General features: G+C 37.3%; 1 protein-coding gene across 6 annotated transcripts in view; it reads right to left on the bottom strand.

Moving 5' to 3' along the window:
• Positions 1-1,213: 1,213 nt before the first annotated feature.
• The window catches only part of ARFGEF1 (ARF guanine nucleotide exchange factor 1), a 100,754-nt gene continuing 83,147 nt past the window's right edge, over positions 1,214-18,820 (bottom strand). For 3 of the 6 annotated variants that reach the window (XM_074898859.1, XM_074898858.1, XM_074898857.1), the window contains exons 28-39: positions 18,152-18,312; positions 17,379-17,509; positions 15,732-15,861; positions 14,582-14,717; positions 14,354-14,492; positions 9,468-9,537; positions 7,022-7,151; positions 6,100-6,239; positions 5,551-5,719; positions 4,461-4,599; positions 3,419-3,536; positions 1,214-2,684 (exon numbers count right to left, since the gene is read on the bottom strand). In XM_074898859.1, coding sequence (XP_074754960.1) covers positions 2,520-2,684; positions 3,419-3,536; positions 4,461-4,599; positions 5,551-5,719; positions 6,100-6,239; positions 7,022-7,151; positions 9,468-9,537; positions 14,354-14,492; positions 14,582-14,717; positions 15,732-15,861; positions 17,379-17,509; positions 18,152-18,312 — 1,628 coding nt within the window. In that variant the 3' untranslated portion in view covers positions 1,214-2,519. The remainder of the gene's footprint in view (positions 2,685-3,418; positions 3,537-4,460; positions 4,600-5,550; positions 5,720-6,099; positions 6,240-7,021; positions 7,152-9,467; positions 9,538-14,353; positions 14,493-14,581; positions 14,718-15,731; positions 15,862-17,378; positions 17,510-18,151; positions 18,313-18,820) is intronic. The other 3 variants (XM_074898862.1, XM_074898861.1, XM_074898860.1) reach the window with 3 other exon arrangements.

The following is an 18,820-nucleotide window of genomic DNA, read 5'->3' as shown; positions in this document are numbered from 1 at the left end:
GTCACCCTGTAAAAAAGTCATGACTAAATAGGAGCACACAACCTAACAATGAAGCAGTAAGGTTTAAAACAAACAAACCCAACTCAAACTACCAAATGTTTTAGACAATCTGTTATACTCACTGTTCTGAGTGCTGAACCTGGAGCAGAAATTAGGCAGGCACAGGGGCAAGATCCATCGACGGCTGCTGAAGCAGTGCTCTGGGTAACAGCATCAGGAATGCCTGGGCCGACAGTGGTACCAAGAACACTGTTTGCCACAGGCATGGGGGAGGCTGTGACATCGACAGGGATGGGACACGTTATACTTACTCTAATTGCTACTGATCACTGACAGACAAGACAGACCTCAGGTCTGGCCTAGTACAGTGATTTAAGATTTAAACATTGTACAACAAACTGAAAAAACCTGATACACAGCCCAAGAAGGGCTGTACAATTACAATTAATTACAACCACCTCAATTCTTCCCCTTCTGACTCTGGTAAATGCAATCTGGTTTTGGTCCACCCCAATTAACAGGATGAGAGAAGTCCCAGTCACAGGTTATGCCTTTTAATTCCCTTGGCCTTCCCACAGCAGTTTCATTGTACTGCTTATGCTTATTTCTGGAGCCTGCTGTCAACGGCTTCAGGGAGATTCATTCCTCTGCGAGATCAGGCTCCCTCGCCCGCTTTCTCAGCCTTCACGCTCCTCTCCCCTGCTAGTCATGAGTTTTGTGAGAACACACCAGAGAACAATCCCATTCCACTTTTACTAACAAAGACACTGACAAGGTTTAGCTGGCTGATGTATTCTGAGTCAGCAGTCAGGTGACCTGTAATCCCAGCCCTTCCCTCCCATCCACCCTCACTCCATAGTCTGTTTCGTATTAGTATTTTAATCCCCAGAAAGCAAAATGCAGTATTTCAGTTTCTATCTGTGCAGCACTGCAGGGTTTGTTTGACTAGTCCACCTACAACTACTTTTATTCTCCCCTCCCACCCCTTTTTTTGTAAAAAAAAAACCCCCAAACAAGAACAAAAACCACCAAAACTTACCCTTCTTTTTCACCCTGCCTTTGCCTAACAGTGAGAAGCCACATCCCAGTCCAACAAAGGGCACCCACCTTTCTGCCCCCAGAGGGCTGGGCTTTGTTCCTTTGGAACGAGAGCATGAGGCAAGGGAACTGTAAAACAAGTAGCTGTGGATTAGACTGGTTTTGATTGCACTGATGAAAGAGTTCAAAAACTTTATTGACCTATAACCTGATTAGAATATGCCAGATGAGAACCAAATATTGTACAGAAAGTTGTACAGAATTTTTTTTACATAGAAAACTTTACATATCTGTACCATATACATTTTGTCCATCTGAAAAAAATTTCTACATCCATTGTAATACAGAATGCTTGACAATCTTGTCTTTTAACCATCAGAGCACAATTCACAGTATGAATACATTTCCAATAAATTTAACCATCCCCAAACCATGCCAGATTTGTTACTTGAATATATTCAACATTAAATTCTGTACATAAGAGTGAAATCTACATCAAACAAAAAACATTTGACAGCAGACACAACCTAGACTTGTTTGCAGTGATTCAAGTTCCAGTCCTTGAAGGATCATCATTTCAATGGCTCGTTATATTTAAAAGCCCTAAAACAAGTATATTACAGGTAGTTATGTCAGTCGTATTTCTACCTCTGTTCTTGACAAACGTCAGCAACACTAACTTCTGGGCTACAACGAAACCAAAAAAAAAAAAAAAAAAAAAAAAAAAAAAAAAAAAAAAAAAAAAGAGGAAAGAGAAAAAAAAAAAAAAATCACAACCCCAAAAAAATAACCCCAAACTTCTAGTGCAATGAAGTGTTATGGGTTTTCAGCAAATCAATAATACAGAAATAAAACAATTCAGGAAGAACTGTATAGTGTTAAAGAGTTTATATTACAGACCTGCATCTCTGTACATTTTTCACAGAAGGATGATTACCAATGTCTCAGACAGCCTGAGTGTGCAAAAATCTCAGAATAAGAATATCAGACATAGTTGCTAAATATCTTTTACCATGAACAATAATCTCCATTTTCTTTTCACTATAAACATTTTATCCTTCAAAATACAGCTCTCCTGAGTTGTACTTCTTGCAGAAGCTCAAACCTTTACATATATAGTTCTTTGGGTACATTTTATTTTCACACCCGCCATAAACATCTGCTGCCATACTGCTGTCTAGGACAGTAAAGGATATTGCAGCCCATGCTGACAAGAGGACTGTGCTAAAAACTGGCTCTGTGCTCAGCACGAGCCAGGTAAGAGAAACCGATAGAGATAATCCATCAGGAAATAAAGGGACTGGAGTGTTGCAAGCCTTAATTACAGTGGTAAGCATCTGTACCGTTACCCCTCGGATACACATTGCCATACAAAGAAACCATTTTTATGGATATCCAGTCAGAATGGCTCAGCTACCTGGTCCTTTTATTTAGCTGAGGAGTATAAACTTTGAAATGGAGCAATACTCAGTCACTATCTGCTACTGCTTGCTTATTCCAGACTCTTGTTCTGGTGGTTGGGATATTTGGAAAACCACACCAATCCGCAGGAAAAACCTTCGTAGAACAGCTCGAAGTTCAGGAATAAGGTCAAACTGCATAATTTCACACAAGAGAGGATAGTAGAATGAGGCATGAGCCTTGAACTGAGGAGAAAACAAACAAGAAATTATTCTATTATGCATCAATACACCTCAGAAAGCACATTGCAAGTGAAGAACTTTAAATACTCTCCACAAGTCAAGGTGAGAAACCCACAAAGTGACAAGCAGAAACATCTTTACTGAAGCCAGCAGTGATAGAATAAGGCTAAGACAGTCGTGATGTGCTCTGACAGATGCTCACTAGCTACACAAAGCTCCCTGCTAATGCTTGTTTTTCAAGAGGAAGAATTTTTCTATTATCAGTTAAGTTTTTTGTTGTAGTTGGCCCATTTCACTTAATGTATCAGCCAAGTTTTGTTAGAAATAAAGGGAGATCTAAACATGGATTTCTTTACTGCAGGATTGATTTGGAGAAAGTCAAGGTGATGTACATGTAGCCCTGGAAGCAGAAACAGGAGTTATTTGTTTGAATAAAATATCAGCCACTAATCCTCTTCCTCAGCAGTCGAGGGATAGTAAAACAACTTAACACACAATTCTCAAGTATTTTAGTATCTTCTAAATATTCTCAGACACTTTTATTTTATCACTCACCACACCCTCACTCTGCATTACTACCGTCAGCATCTGTGAAGTGCAGTTTTCAACTCAAAACTGAGTTTCCATAGAGCAGCAGGAGCTTTTAAAGTCAAGTATCTAACTGCGTGAAGAACCAGTCTGAAACAACTACTTACCTGTAAATGTTGTCTTAAATACTATTCAAAAAAAATACTTACCCTTTCATCACTTATCTTCAAGACTTTAGTCAAAAATAAGAGTAATAGATTAGTCCAGGCTTCCCGATGACTTTCTGATGTAAGAGTGAGGAAATAACTCAGAGCCTCACTGCAGACACTAGAGAAAAAAGACACAAAAACTAGTAGCTAACACTTTAATTTGAGCTCTACTGCAGAAAGGGAGCTCTGGCTTTGCAACTATACCAGTGTAGAACAGCATCATTTTATGAAAGGTACCCTGAGCCTGATTAGTAACAGAAAGCACTCACTTTTTTAAACTTAAAAGCAAAGTCCTAGGACTTCAGTATTAAATATGCTGACAAAACATGATCGCACTGTTTGTGCATATATTTGAAGTGTATCAAGTGCTCTGTGAGAGGTATTAAAATGCATGTGACAAAGTGATATGTAGACTTCAAAAATCAATCTCATGCTGTTGTAACCAGGCAGTTTACAGCTCTGGTGCCTGGTCTATAAACCTTGAAGTACCTTCCCTGTGTTACTGCTGTGGTTTTAAGCCCCCTATTATTCCAACATTTGCTTGATCAACTTTCTAAACTAAAAACATTCAGGTGAAACTTAGTATTCATGGTAATGAATAACTAAAAAGCCAAAAGCTTCCATATGCCCACAGGCTCCCTCAAGCCCAGTGCTCATTTCTGCAGATGAGAATAAACAGCATCAGGTCCCTAAAACGTGAGGTTACGGAAAGAAAAATCAGGGTTTAGGTGATAGCTGCTTTTCTTTTTAGAGGAACCATAACAATCCCCCACCTACCCACATGCTACCAAAAAAGGTGACAAAACCTTTGTTCTCTCTTGCAAAACATGTAATGAGAACAAAAAGCAGAGGCAGCATTACTAGCTGGAGCCACAGCAGTCTCCACACAACATCAAACCTCTTAGTATCAGCTGTGACCACCACCATACCGTGTTAGCTCTAAGAAGCTACTGCAAACAGAGGAGGTCTATCCTTTTAAATAAAAATAAACATTCTTTAACATCAGAAACAACATCAACAGGTTCAGCTACATGGACCTTACTTGAGCAGTCTTTGCTGGACTTCCTCCCACGCACTGGTACGGCTTTCATCCATGTACATACGGAACAGAATGCGCAGCCCACAGGCAAGACTGCTAGTCTCCTGTTTCAGAAGATTAGGCTTTGATTTGCCTTTGAAACCTAGAGAAATTCCAAGCATCCATTTAGATTTTTGTTTCACGTAGCATTTTTTCTTACAATCCCCCACTACTTCTAAGCATCTTCTGCACACAGAAAGTTAGAAGAACCACCTTATGTAATCAATTTCTCATGACGTTCAGTACAATGGAGTACTGCTAAAAATTAACTTATGTATATACACCATCAGCATGTCTGACACCCATTTTTTATACAAGCTTCCACGTAAATGTAAAACCTGGGTGTAAGATAAAAGTCCATTCTGACCACCTGAACAATGAACTATTTTCTCTCAATCATATATTCATAGTGTACACTGTATTACTGCGCTTTTTTTGGATTAAGATGTCTACAATACTATTGTTTCCCAAGCTGTTATTGTATAATTAAACTCAGCTTGCTAGTGGAGATCCATACTAGCAAAAAGCATACCCATAAATATTAATACTACCTCTCACTCAAGCTGAAGTGGTTCTGTGCATGCATGTATCAATGCACAACACAACTTGCTGCACATTCGCATTTTGCACTCACCATTAAAAATATTAACGTAGCTAACTTTGCTGCGAGTATTAGATTAAATACAAGGCTACGGAGAGTCCATTCTCCATCTGTTTAAGAAAATGACATATATGACATACACTGGTGGGTAAAACAACCCCCTTACAAGTTTCTGGGGTTTGTGCCTGCAGCTTCCAAGTACGGGACTCACACCTACAGCCAGGGATCATCTTGGCAGCCGTAAACCAGTGAAATCTTAAATTTTAGGCAGTCGAAAGATACTTGCACCTGCACAGATGAGGTCTCCTCCCCTTAGGGAATCTAGGGTTATGAAGTTACAGCCTGATACTCAATTTTACATTCAGCATCAAAGCACTTTTGACCTATTTTGGGATCAATTCAAAGCACTGTAACACATTCTCACAAAATATTTCTCCAAGGTGGCCGACTCACCTGCCTTCCAGAGAGCAGTTCTTTGTTCATTGTTTGAATTAAATGCTTTAGCAAATCTGTGAGATTCCAGCAGACAATCGAGAAGTTTGAAAAGCTGCTGTGATGTCAGAAAACGATACATCCCTTGATCTTGTGTGTCCACATGGACATCAAAGTCTACTGCATCTCTCTATTAAAAAGGAAAGAAAAAAAGAAACAAAAGAGATCAAGTGAAAATCCACAATTGTCTTCAGCCAGTTCCTGTGATAACTCAATCCTACCCGGTTTTCATCTGTATTTGTATTTAAACTTAGAACTGTATCAAAAGTTGTATCCACTTCCCAGTTACATAAATCCCTTTGAACAATACAGGTTTTGATCTCCACAGTGTGCTGCCCCAGCACAGCAAATGCACTATAATGCACGACGTAAAAAAAGATCTCCATAGTCTGCTGGAAGTTCTCAAGCACCTCTAAAAACGGTAAATTAGAAGATGTTACAGAGTTTATGAAACTTTACCCACCAGAGAAAGAGCTGTTAAAGAGAGAGATACCTATCAGTTCTACTTACTTGTGCTGCTGCTAGATTCTCTGCATCCTCTTTTTTGCTAGTTGCTGGGAAGAACACAATATTGTCGATAGTCTGAATGAGTTCCAGTTGCACAACACATTTGATCAAAAGAGCAGCAAATAACTTCTGTTCTGGAAATTCTTTTAAGGAGAGTAAAGGGAAATTGCTCATTAACTAAAGAACTGCAATACTTTTTTTTTTTTTTTTAAGCTATTTTGGGGTTAAGGAACAGCTTAAATTCAAACACATTCATAAACCAAACCTGGAATCCACCCATCTGAATTACTCTTCTAAAACCAGAACTGATCATCATGTTAACAACTGGCCGTATATTTGACAAACATTCAATGTTACCTCACTGAAACTAGTGACCTTGCCAGTGCAGTGGCAAGAATCAGAGGCTGAGACTGCCCACAAGCAGAGGAGGCTCAGGATAGCACTAATATCACTGATGCTTGTTTGTACTTGTGGCGAGTGACTAATACCACCAGGCATGAGCATTTTAAGCACCAACACCTAACTCTGCACAAGAACCTTAACGGTTTGATACACCCTTCAAATCTGTCTAAGTACACTTCGTTATTTCAGCTATTGCTTCTGTTGCATTTTGCACAGAAATAACTTCTCAGAGAAAAAAAATATTTCATTTACATAGCATTATAAGGACAGTAACTGTTTATATTTTGCTTTGGGTAAAAAGGCTGGAAGTTAGCAGCTGAACTCTAGATTTTTAAAGCACAGTTCAAAAATGTGGATCCGCAAGAGTCCAACAGAATTCTGTCATACTACATGATGACAAAAATTTAACCAGTGTTATTTTCTTCACATTGTGTTTCTAAAGTTATAGCTGGGGCTGTAACTAAAGGTATCAAATGTCTGCTAAATACTACACTTAACAGATATAAAATTACAAAACACGCACTTGCTGTTGGCCTGGTTTTACTCATTTCTTCACCTGCTGTGGACCCTGCGCTGGGTTGATATGGTCGTCCATCTGAAGATCTGGGCTGAATAGAATCATTGATATCTACTGACTTCTGTGAGATTGTATCCTGAAATGAAAGAAAAAAACCCCTCCAACTAATTAACTTACAGAAAACTTCTGTGAGCTAATTGTCAATAATGTTGTGCTCTTCACAGCTTAAGACAATTGGTGTTTCAACACTGCACTTTTTCATTCACTTCAGCCATATTTGATATTAGCATTCAAGAAAGATGTGCTAAAAAGCTTTTACTTTAGCTTTACTTTAATTCTTTATACTAAGAAAGAATTAAAAATTTAACAAGCAACAGATACTTAATTACACAACAAAGTCAATGAGCAGTGTTTTGCACCGAGGTTTCTGGTATGGGACCCAAGCATTTAGTATCTTGGCCAACCGTTAGTTTGACTTTTACCAGATTAAGTGTATGAGGTTTTCTGCAATGTTCCAATACTGGGAAATGCACTAACTAGGTTGATCTACAATAAAAACCTCTAATAGCTTCTGTGAGAATTTGTATTCCTTTTGTAACAGATGCAAATGTGAACACACGGCTCTTAAATGACAAGTCCAAAGAATATGAGGTATCATCAAACTTCAATCTTTACCTGCCTTTACTCCCTTGAATGTTCTGAATTATATGCTCCTACTAACATGTTTGTAGGTTCTACAGGAATTTACCACAGTAAAATGATGGAGGAGGAGAATATATGCATATCAAGAAAATGCTCCAATTTAAAATCCTTTTGCCAGAGAGCTGTTTCACCAGACTTCTGCAATGTGTTATGATTCTCCATGTTGTGTTTTTGTTTTATTTTTCAATAAATATCTTCCCTCTTGATCAGTTGAATGTAAAGTATTAAAATCAATGATAATACCTACTGTTTTCATTTCTGAAAGCATTCACTAAAAGAAGGAAATGTAATGAATGCAATTAATAACAAAATATATTATCATTAACTGCAAAGTAGTTATATATAGTGATTGCTTCCCTTTCAATAACCCAGCATTTCTATCGGCATTCGTTCCATCAATGCCACTGGAGACTACGTTAATTCTCTACATTGTGTAGATTTAAATCCTGCAAGATTTAAATCTACACACAGTTCCTACAAAGAACACATCAAGTTCTCATACCAGTAAGTAACCAAGGTTTTCATTAAGTATAAATACACTTTTAATAGATATTATGTCTACAGATAGTAGAGCTCTTCATTATATTTGAACTATTTGAAGAAATACTAAATGGAGATATCTAAAGCCTGCAAAAATTCTATCCTACCAAAATAAAGGAACCAAAATATAACTCCTTTAACACTATGTATTATACAAGTTCTGTAAATTTTGAAGTTGTAAAGTATCTTTTTACAATGAAGACAAAAAAATTTTTGAAAACATTCATGTTGAGCTACTTCAAAGAGAAAAGATCTTTTTATTCATGACTAAGACATTTAATGTATATGCCATTTTTTCAGACCATTGTATTTGACATAAATGGATCAAAAATGTAGCCAAATTTTAAATCAAACATTTTATACATCGAACACTACACGAGTCAAAATACAGCAAGCTCATTCAGTCACACGGATGTAAAATACCTGTATAACAAGAACTCGCCATCAGAAACATTTATACTCTGTTGTAAGTAAATTATGTTAACACTCCACAAAGATAAATGGAGGGAGCTGGTCTCTTGTAGAACTCACTTGGGATCGTATGCTTGAAAAATTTTTATCAAATGCTTTGTCTATAAAGAACTTCATGCAACAACCTTGTGAGAATGTCCAAAAGCTAAACTAATTCTCGTCAGTAGTAAAGTAGCTACAGTGTTGTTGTTTGTAGGCAAATCCAAATTTTACATCAATTTGTTCAATCAGTGCTAAGAAATCTGATAGCTATACATATTTTCTACTTTAAACACTGATGTTTAATTTCTTATTACTAGAGACACTTTGAAGGAAAAAAACCCGTCAATCTAACTGGCAATTTTTGCACCTCCAAGATTTTCTCATCATGCCAGTGTACCAAAGAGAATATTGAGCAAAATGAAACAAAAAACATGCCCCAAACCAGAGAACAACTCAAGCCCTACATCCTACAGACCTACCAGACACAGGATATTACCTAAAACATACACAGGTAACAACCTACAGCCAACTTCTGGAAGCCAACTTTGATGCAAACAAATACATACTTTTCCTTCTCAATTAATTCCTTGCCATTTTAAAGCTGTAAATAGCAGTCTATCTGTAGAAAACTTTTTCAAGTAAATCAGAATTAACATATGGGTTTAAACAAAGTATACTTTTCACTTATTCTACTTCACAACACATTTGTACCAAACTCTTGCAAGCTTTTAAAGTACTTTTTATTTCAGCAGCTTACCAGTTTTTCTTTTGCATCAGAGGGAGATCCAGAGCTAAACTCCCCACTGACTGGTCGCCAAGTCAGCAGCCTTGAAAACACAAAACCAGTAACAATTTTAGTTAAGTTTGAAATACAACCGATATTCTAAAAAGTGCACTTCAACATGGTGGGGGTTTTGTTTGTTTTGATTTAAATTAATGGAAGTCAAACATAAAGAGAGTCAGATATAGATACTTTCATATCTGTAAACTAATCTCAGTTTTAAGTATACATTTTTTGATTTCACACATACTGAAAAATTTAAGTATTGTGGGTTTTGAACTTCAATGCATCTGTCAATTGCCTTGGACGGACAACTGGATTATAGGGAGGTAGATTCATATTTCTCAGAAATACTGGATTTGGCTTTAGGCAGTGCTCTAGTGCCATCAGTGGTCCTTGTTCTCTCACACTGCCTGAAGCTTTACCTGGCATAAGGAATGAATCTACCCCAGGACAAATCAGCATCAATGTCTGAAGATGTTTTGCATTCTCTGTTTGGGATATGTCCCTGCACTGTGGTTCTATTTCCACCTAGGATTCAACACTTCCATTTAGGATTCATTGCTGTTGTGAGGGATCAAGTCACTGACAATACTTCTGATCTCCTCCCTGTTTTCCTACAGCATGCTGCTGTCTTGAGGGTCTTCGCCTTAAGCACTACAAAATTTCTACATTAATTGTAACATATTGAGGATGTCTCTGCCAATTGGATTAAATAACCTAAGTAGTCTCATCATCTTTTGTTCTATCAAATCTATTGCTACAAAGTAAGATTAAAGTTATTTGTCACTGTTAAGCTCTCCAACTATTTAGCCTCAGTTTGTGTGAGACAGTGCTTGTTGGACATTTGTGTCTGCGCATCTTAAAGGAGATCTTTCCCACTGTGTTAAGGATCCTAAATTAACATGTCACCAATCTCCATACAACTAAAGAACATATAACTAAAAAGATAAATTTGAGATAAGAAAAGATAAAATCTTGAGGCATGTAATGAGACAACAAATAAAGCAGAGCAGAGAACCGAATCAATTCTTGAAAACTACCAGGACACGAACTGCAGATTATTCTGGATTAGAGGTTGTTAAATATGGTGTAATTTATTTTGGGCTATGAAGTCTTAAGCTTCTATCTGCCAAAGGAGGATTGGAATAATAAGCCATTATGAGACAGTAGAAGCCATATCATCTTAATTTGTGCAAAGAACCAGTTCTAACTCTTGAATTTTCCAATCACCCTGGCTTTCTCAGCACCGGCAAGGCCAAGACGTGTTCTCATGAAGCGTCAGAAAATTCTAATTAGAAAAAATTATAAACAGAATAGAAATTAAATAAAAAGAAGAATCAAAGAAACTATTAAAATGAGCTAACAAAGTATGCACTGATGAGCAACCAGTGAGGTGGACTGAAACCTGGCTAAACAGCTGAGCCAGGAGGGCGATGATCAGGTGCATAAACTCTAGTTGGAGGCCAGTAACTAATGGTATATGCCAGGGGTCAATACCGGGTCCAGTTCTGTTCAACATCTTCATTAATGATCTGGATGATGGGGCAGAGTGGACCCTCAGCAAGTTTGCTGATGACACAAAACTGGGAGGAGTGTCTGATACACCAGAGGGTCATGCTGCCAACCAGAGGGACCTCGACAGGCTGGAAAAATGGGCTGGCATGAGCCCGACGTTGTTCAACAAGGAGAAGTGCAAAGTTCTTCACCTGGAGAGGAACACCCTCAGACACCAGCACAGGCTGGGGGCTACCCAGCTGGAGAGCAGCTTGGCAAAGAAGGACCTGGGGGTCCTGGCAGACACTGGGTTGGACACAAATCAGCAACGTGCCCCTGCTTCAAAGAAAGTAAACAGTATCCTGGGCTGCATTAGGAGAGTTGTCAACAGGTGGAGGAAGGTGATCCTGCCCCTCAGCACTGTCTGTGCCCAGTCCTGGGCTCCCCATTATGAAAGGGACATGGACGTATTGGAGAGATTCCAGCAAAAGCCCACAAACACGATTAAGGGACTGGAGCATCTCTCCTATGAGGAAAGGCTGAGAGAGCTGGGACTGTTCAGGCTGGAGAAGGCTCAGTGGGGATCCCACCAATGCCTATAAATATCTGAAAGTTCCCTCTGAGTATCAGGAAGCACTTTTTCACTGTGAGGATGACCGAACACTGGCACCGGTTGCCAAGGGAGGCTGTGGAGATTCCCTTCTTGGAAATATTCAAAAGCCAAGACATGGTCCTGAGGAAACTGCTCTGGGCAGCCATACTGGAGCAGGGAGGTTGGACCAGACAACCTCCAGAGCCCCTTCCAACCTCCAGAGCCCCTTCCAACCTCCAGAGCCCCTTCCAACCTCCAGAGCCCCTTCCAACCTCCAGAGCCCCTTCCAACCTCCAGAGCCCCTTCCAACCTCCAGAGCCCCTTCCAACCTCAGCCATTCTGTGTGATTGTGTGTTAGTATCTTCAGCTATCAAGACCTCAATGATTTTGTAGAAGCTTGGCAGGAGTACAGTTTGGGCTTTTCTAGTAACTGATCCTTGCTGAAACTGGTGGCTGAGTAAATATTCTAGTACTGTTTTCCAAACAAGAAAATAATACGATCATATTTCTTTGCAAAAGGGTAACTTGCCAAGAACCAGCAGAGGCTTTAACTAAGAACTCCTGCAGCCAATGCTGCAACTCTTAAAGAGGTTACACAGTACTAGGAAAATGTTTTATCTGAATTCTAAAACAGAACAGATGTAATCCTAACTGATCAGATTAATAAAAACCTCTGCCAGAAGATGCTTTACACTCCAGAGATACATAGCATCTGACTATTTCAAGACAATTAGCAATAAAGCACTTGCCCATAAAACTTTCATATATACCACTATGCAATTTGTCTCTGTCTTCATTTCAACATTAACTACTGTGTTACTTACAGACATTGGAAAAACAAAGGTAAAAGGAGCATCTGCTTTGTTTTATAAGTACTGGGGCAGCCTCCACAATAAGCTGCGTATTAAAACACAGCTTGCATTGTCACACACAAAAAAAATTAAGGCTGGAAGGGCAGGACGAGCTCCACTGCAGAAGTAAGGCTAATAGAGAGACTAAGAAATTCAAATATGAAATGTCGGTCAAACCATGAGTCACAGAAAAAGAACCAGATCCCATGAAAATAAGGAAAAAAATAGAAGGAGCTGTACAGAAGTAGAAGGAAAAAAATGAGTACAAAGTCTCCATTAAAAACATGAATGAATACATGTATATTGTTATCATAATTTTTTCTCACCCATCTAAAAAGCTTCAGCTCTAATCAAATATGGTCAAAGTGAAAAGACTGTTTTGAGCAGTTTTGTGTCACCCAACAATTGTTTGGAAAAGAGCACGTGTACTTTCACCATGGGAAAGGAGACCCATTACCCATGCTCAAGGGATTTACTCATGTATAAAATCCAAGGAAGATTTACTTCACCCTGAAAAGGTGGGAACCTCCCAGAAATTTAACAAGGAATAATATAATGAATTTGTCAAAGGCAGCATAAAAAGATTAAAAAAGAAGATGAGAAGAATGGAAATGTATGGAAGGAGTCGGATATCATCCTAGGAAAAATAACCCATTTGAAAAGCAGAAGTGTCATAAACATCAAAGGGAATAATGCACAGATTTTAAATCAGATACAGCTAAAGGCAACAAGAATATTTTGAATGAGTCTAAATATTAAGATATCCAAAATGCTTCTCTGGAAGGTTTTCTAATATTCAGCTGTAATAATACTCAGAAACCTGAGACATACTAAATTAGGGATAACTCAATTGGACTTTTAGATCCAGAGATTTGGTTTCAAATTTTACTTCTGGCAGTTGCAAAAAAAAAAAAAAAAAAATCTTGCTAGCTCCCAGATGTTTCAGCTTGATTTCAGTATTATTTTTTGGATGTAATTCATAGCTACACACATAGAAAAGTAGATGAAGTAGTGACAGATGATTAACTTATCTTTTAAGCATGAATGAAGCTCTCTGTAAGAGAGCTATCGGATACATAACTCTAAAATTAAGGAAAGACTGATGTGCAGAAGGTTCTCTTTTACTTCAGTTTTCTTCAGGCCTGAACTAGGTGATACCCAGAAGCAAACGTCACGAACTAGCTGACAGACATAGGACAAGTAAATAATACAATAGTTCAACATTACGACTATCAGATTTGAAAACAAGTAGTGTTTCACCTCAGTTTTGGTATGGTAGGGGAAAAAAACCCCTCATCTTTGATATAATCCTGGATGCGATTTCTTATTATTCTGCTCTGTGATGTATAACGTACTACTCAGAACAGTTCAGCCTTCTTCCAAGAAACTTCACATACAGTTACAACATGAAGGGAAAGACAGTTACCAAATATGCAAGATAATTTTCATAAAAAGATGAGGATTCATAGAAATGTATGATGGAAGTTAACCATCAACCAGACTTAAATCTGTATGACTGTTGCAATATTATAGTATTTTGTGGAAAAAGCTTCACATATTATTACAAATTGCAAAGTCTACCTATCAATGGCATTCTTCTATTACAAAATTACCCAAAAAAATCAAATAATACTTCTCCAAAAATCCAACATTTAAAAATTTAATCAAGTTACAGTTTTAGGTTTTTTCTTTTTCCTTATCTCCCACATGGTGTTTCTAGTTTTTAAGAGTGTATAATTTACAACACGAAAGTAGTGTATCTTGCAACTAATTTACCATTATGTTCCAAGGAAGTCTCCTTCTATTTAGTCCACATGTAACACCTTTTGTTTACCCCACTTATTATATATCTAGCAGTTTGGAATCAGTAAGTCATCTAGCTAAACTGTTTTACAAAGTACAAATATTAACAGTCATCTTACGCATGAGGGATTGTAGTTTTGAAAATATCCAGCATGCAAGTACAAGTTTTATCCCAGATTTCTAGGGTAAACTTTTCACCATTTAGGATGACAACATTCTCCAAACAGTTTGTACCAGACCGTGCCAGTTGTTCATTGTCTGGAAAAGACAAACAGTGTATTTGTTTATTCACACTCACCATAGTAAGATCTTGACACATTGTTTAACATAACTTGGTACAGTCTTACCTTGCTGCACACACCAGTACAGCTGTGCAAATATATCATCCAAAAGAACATCACTAAGTACTTCTAAATACTGTGTGAATACATCACATATTGCATAAAGTGCATGATTGCAAGTAGTTGTCATCCATTCAGCTTTCTAGGAGGGAGAAAAAAAAAGTTACAACTTTGTTTAAGATGAAACTTTTAGGATACACAACCCTGCAGGCAGATGGATATATATATTTACTCAATCTGAATGGCTTTATAGTGACATACAACTCCTTTCTGTATGTCAAAAGCCCCAAAACTCAGAGCCCCAACTTCTTTGCTAACTAGCAGGTTTAAAAAACTAGAGAAGCAGACAAATAACTATTCTTAGAGACCAGATTATAGGACAAAACTTAGCATCATGAGATACTGAGTTTGACATTAAACTTAGCGTCTAACCCTAGTTCAACAGTTTACCAAGTCTTCTGTGTTTCTTCTAAGTATTTTCCACGGAATAAAAATTTAGAAAGCCAGACATGTCCTTCTACAAATAGTCAGACAGAGCCTCCAAACAGTTGACAACTTTCATCAAACTTCTCATATTAATAATTTACACATAATTTACATTAGTAAGTTCATTTCTGTTTCACATCCTTGTCAGGACAGTACCTGGTCCTGGTTTGCAGGTCAAAACCTGTTTGGCTGGTCAAAAGGGTGCAGTGAAAGAACAGTGCTGGTTTTTGGGTCATTCCCCCCTGCCTTTTTTTTTCCCCTAGTCATCAGAAAGTTTTGAACTAGCAGAATTTACTTCTTATTGTGACTTCACTGCTGATTACAGGTCTCATTTCACTGAGCGTGCTGCCATTAAATGGTGAGTGTCTCAGGTTCCAGACTCCATATGTAAAAGCTGGAGTTCTTACAAACCCTAGATACATTGCATTTTATGTTATTCTTCTATTGTTCGTTGTGTAAACTACTACAGCTTTTACACACATGGTTTAAAAAATAATAGTGACAGGCCCTCCAACAGAATGCTAATAAAACAGAATAAGGCTACTAGAACCACAGGTCAACCATGCAAGTTTTGAGGTTTGCCTTAAATTATTTATTAAGCTATATTACGATCAGGTTTTCTACTGTAAATACAGATCTCATGTAAATTATCTTCCCCCACTTTTTTCACCTCAGTCTGCTGTTCTGGCAGTTTCATATTGTCAAATATCCTGAAGACAATCCGAAACAAATCTTGCCACCAGTGTTTTTCGTAAGTATGGCCATATGTCTTCATTATTTCAAACATCACTGTTAAGCCCCTGAAAAGAAGAACGGACAACATATAATAAGAATTCCAAAAAAGACATGCACTAAACCAAACATGTCCAAGTGTAACAGCAGTAATGAACTCAAATACTGTTAAGAACATTATACATTGGTCTGATGCGAATCTCCAGTACACTAAAGTTAAGCAGAAAATCATCTTGTTTAAAAAGCACTTAGAAGTCACAGGGAGTAGCCAGAAAACACTTTTGAGAACTGTGGTAATTTCAAATTAAAATAGGAAAACAACTTCTTTACAAAGGACCACAAAAATAAAGAAACTAGTATTTCCAGGTAAAAAATACAGAGGTCTAAAAATGAGTATTAATCTTCACCAGATAAAGGGAGCCCAAATGCACAGCTCGCATATAAATGTGTACATTTAAAATTATTTGTATACACCCTCTCACATTTAGCATCAGAACTGCAACAGAACATGCATTTTGGGGAAAAGCCGTATTCAAGGAATATAAGCAAGCTTCACATAAAATCAGAGTACAGCTTTGCTTTTTCTACTGTTTCTGCAATCCTCAGCTAGTTAAGGGAATCATGCTATAAAATCAATTTTAAAATCCTCAATGTAAGAATGATGGGCAGGCAGGACTGGGGTCATGATTCCAATCAATCAAAAAAAGATTCCAGCAGAATTCTACTGCTGGGAGTCCACTAAAACAAAAACTACTTACTGCATGGAGTGTTTTACATTTGTTTTAAACAGAGCAAAAATGGAAACATGACATGAGGATTAACCAGGTCAACTATGACAAATCACTAAAATAGAGCAAGGAACAGGTGCATATATCATGGAATCAAACATCATACATTCATATTTACTAATAGAGAGGATCAGTATTGTCACTGGTATAATACAGATTTGGATAGCAAAACGATGTAATATCTTATTAAAAAAAAAGGGGGGGGAGGTTTAATGCATATTGACCACCTAGGGTTGACCTTCCTCATTAAAATAATGCTCGCTTGTTATATATTAGGAAAGTTAAAAGTTGACTTTTACATTTTACCGTGTTCTATGCATAAACTACCTCCATCACATCTGACTAAGTTGAGCTGAGCTGTTTTAAATAGTTTACAGGTTCTATAACAAATGGAAAACAGTCCCTATTTTTTAATTTACTTAAGCTTTAATTTATTTTCAAATGAACTATTTAAATAGTTCTTACCTTTGTGATTTCATGGCTATACATCCTAAACAGGCACTACTTGAATATTTAAGGAAATGTAATACTTATTCAACATAATGCGATCACAACCACACAACATCATTTATTATAACAGAAGATAAAAATTTCATGTGTAAAGAACACAGACTTGATTTCTATATTCTAGCATCTATTTAAAAGGTGGTTTTAAGGAGTCTGGTGCTCCCACAGTGATATCACCTAAATTAAATATGTAGGTAATTTTACAGGTTAAGTTTACTAAGAGACTTGTTTCTTTTTAAAAAGTGTAAAGTAAGCCTTTAAAAATTTGAATTACAAATACTGATTGTTACCTGGTTCTTACATCTAATTTGCATCTATTGATGATACAGGACAACTCAAACAGAATTGGAAACCATCCTCGCACCCATACTCTGTCTTCAGGAGCTACATTCATATCATCACTTGTGTATTCCTTGAATGCCTGTAGAAGACAACACAGGCTTATACAGTCGTAAGAGTTTGACACTTCAAAATAAAACACAATTTGGACTGTAAATGACAATCTCTGCTGTATTAGTATTACACTGTGATAACTCAGGTGAGCTGGCAATCAAAATAATAATAATGAGAAGATGAAGTGTTTTTCAAATTATGCTTAGTATATTATGAAAAATAAACTAAAAAAAAAAAAATGATACATTCAAGCATCAGTTTTTGCTTGCAGTTCAGTCTGAGTCTCTTACTCTCTTTTTACAGAGACAGCACTGAAAATGAGGATCTACCATAACATTTTGAGGATACCAAGCATTTTTGCTTATGCCATTATCCATTCTATACAACATTTCTCAGTAAGGAGCAGAGTTGATTTTCAGGAGCTCTCAGGAAACTAGCCACGAGCTGAACTGGGTGGATAGGAATGGGGAGGGGGATAAAAGAAAAAAAAGTAATTGCTAATACTTTCAAAGCCTGTGGCATTTTATATTCCTATTGCTTCTGAATAAAGTATATTTCTCATTGATCTCTGAAACTTGAAGGGAAGCCAATAAGGTTAGCATGAGTATTTTTTTCATTATAAAAGCACTATTGATTAAAGCACTTATAATGAAGTTAATACAGATTATACCTGAGGTCTATCAGATACATATTTTGCACAGTGGCGAATGAGGCGGATCGCTTCCATACTGGTATCTGGAAATGCTGCATTGCAGGCAAATTCAGACAAGCACTTTACTGCATCCTGGAAAGAATCTATGGTTGCTGGGAAGTGTTTTTCAAACACAATTGCTGGAAGAATAGTGTGAACAGAAGAAATAAAGTGTCACGCTTTATAATCTATTAATTCTAATATGAACGCATTGTAACAGAAGTTATTAGAGACAGGTTTATTGATTGGTTCTGTCAAATTCTTGGGCAGTAATACAAATTAAAAAATGAATGCTCAAGGAAACAAAAAAATCACCTAGAGGACATTTTGTTTTGACAGTAAGTAAGTATCTAAAATAAATCAAGCTAGGGTTTAAAGGAGGGAAATTTAACAGTTAAGCAAGACAGAGCAATAGGCTGACTGTTCAACAGTAGTCTGTGTGATCAGAGCTTAAGAGGGCTACATAAAGCACAGAGTTACATCTACAAAAAGGACTTCTCTCAGCAATATGGTCCTGTTGCCTTGATTTCAAATAATCACTTTTGAGGAAAAACACATTCTTCATCAATGCTGAAAAAGTTTTAGGAACTTTCAGAGGTTGAGACAGAATAAAGAGATCCCTTATGGCACTTAAAGCCTGAGATCTAG

Source organism: Athene noctua, chromosome 2 (assembly GCF_965140245.1).
Source record: "Athene noctua chromosome 2, bAthNoc1.hap1.1, whole genome shotgun sequence".
NCBI lineage: Eukaryota > Metazoa > Chordata > Aves > Strigiformes > Strigidae > Athene > Athene noctua.
Note: the sequence above shows the minus strand (reverse complement) of the source record. Positions and strands in the feature narration are given on the sequence as shown.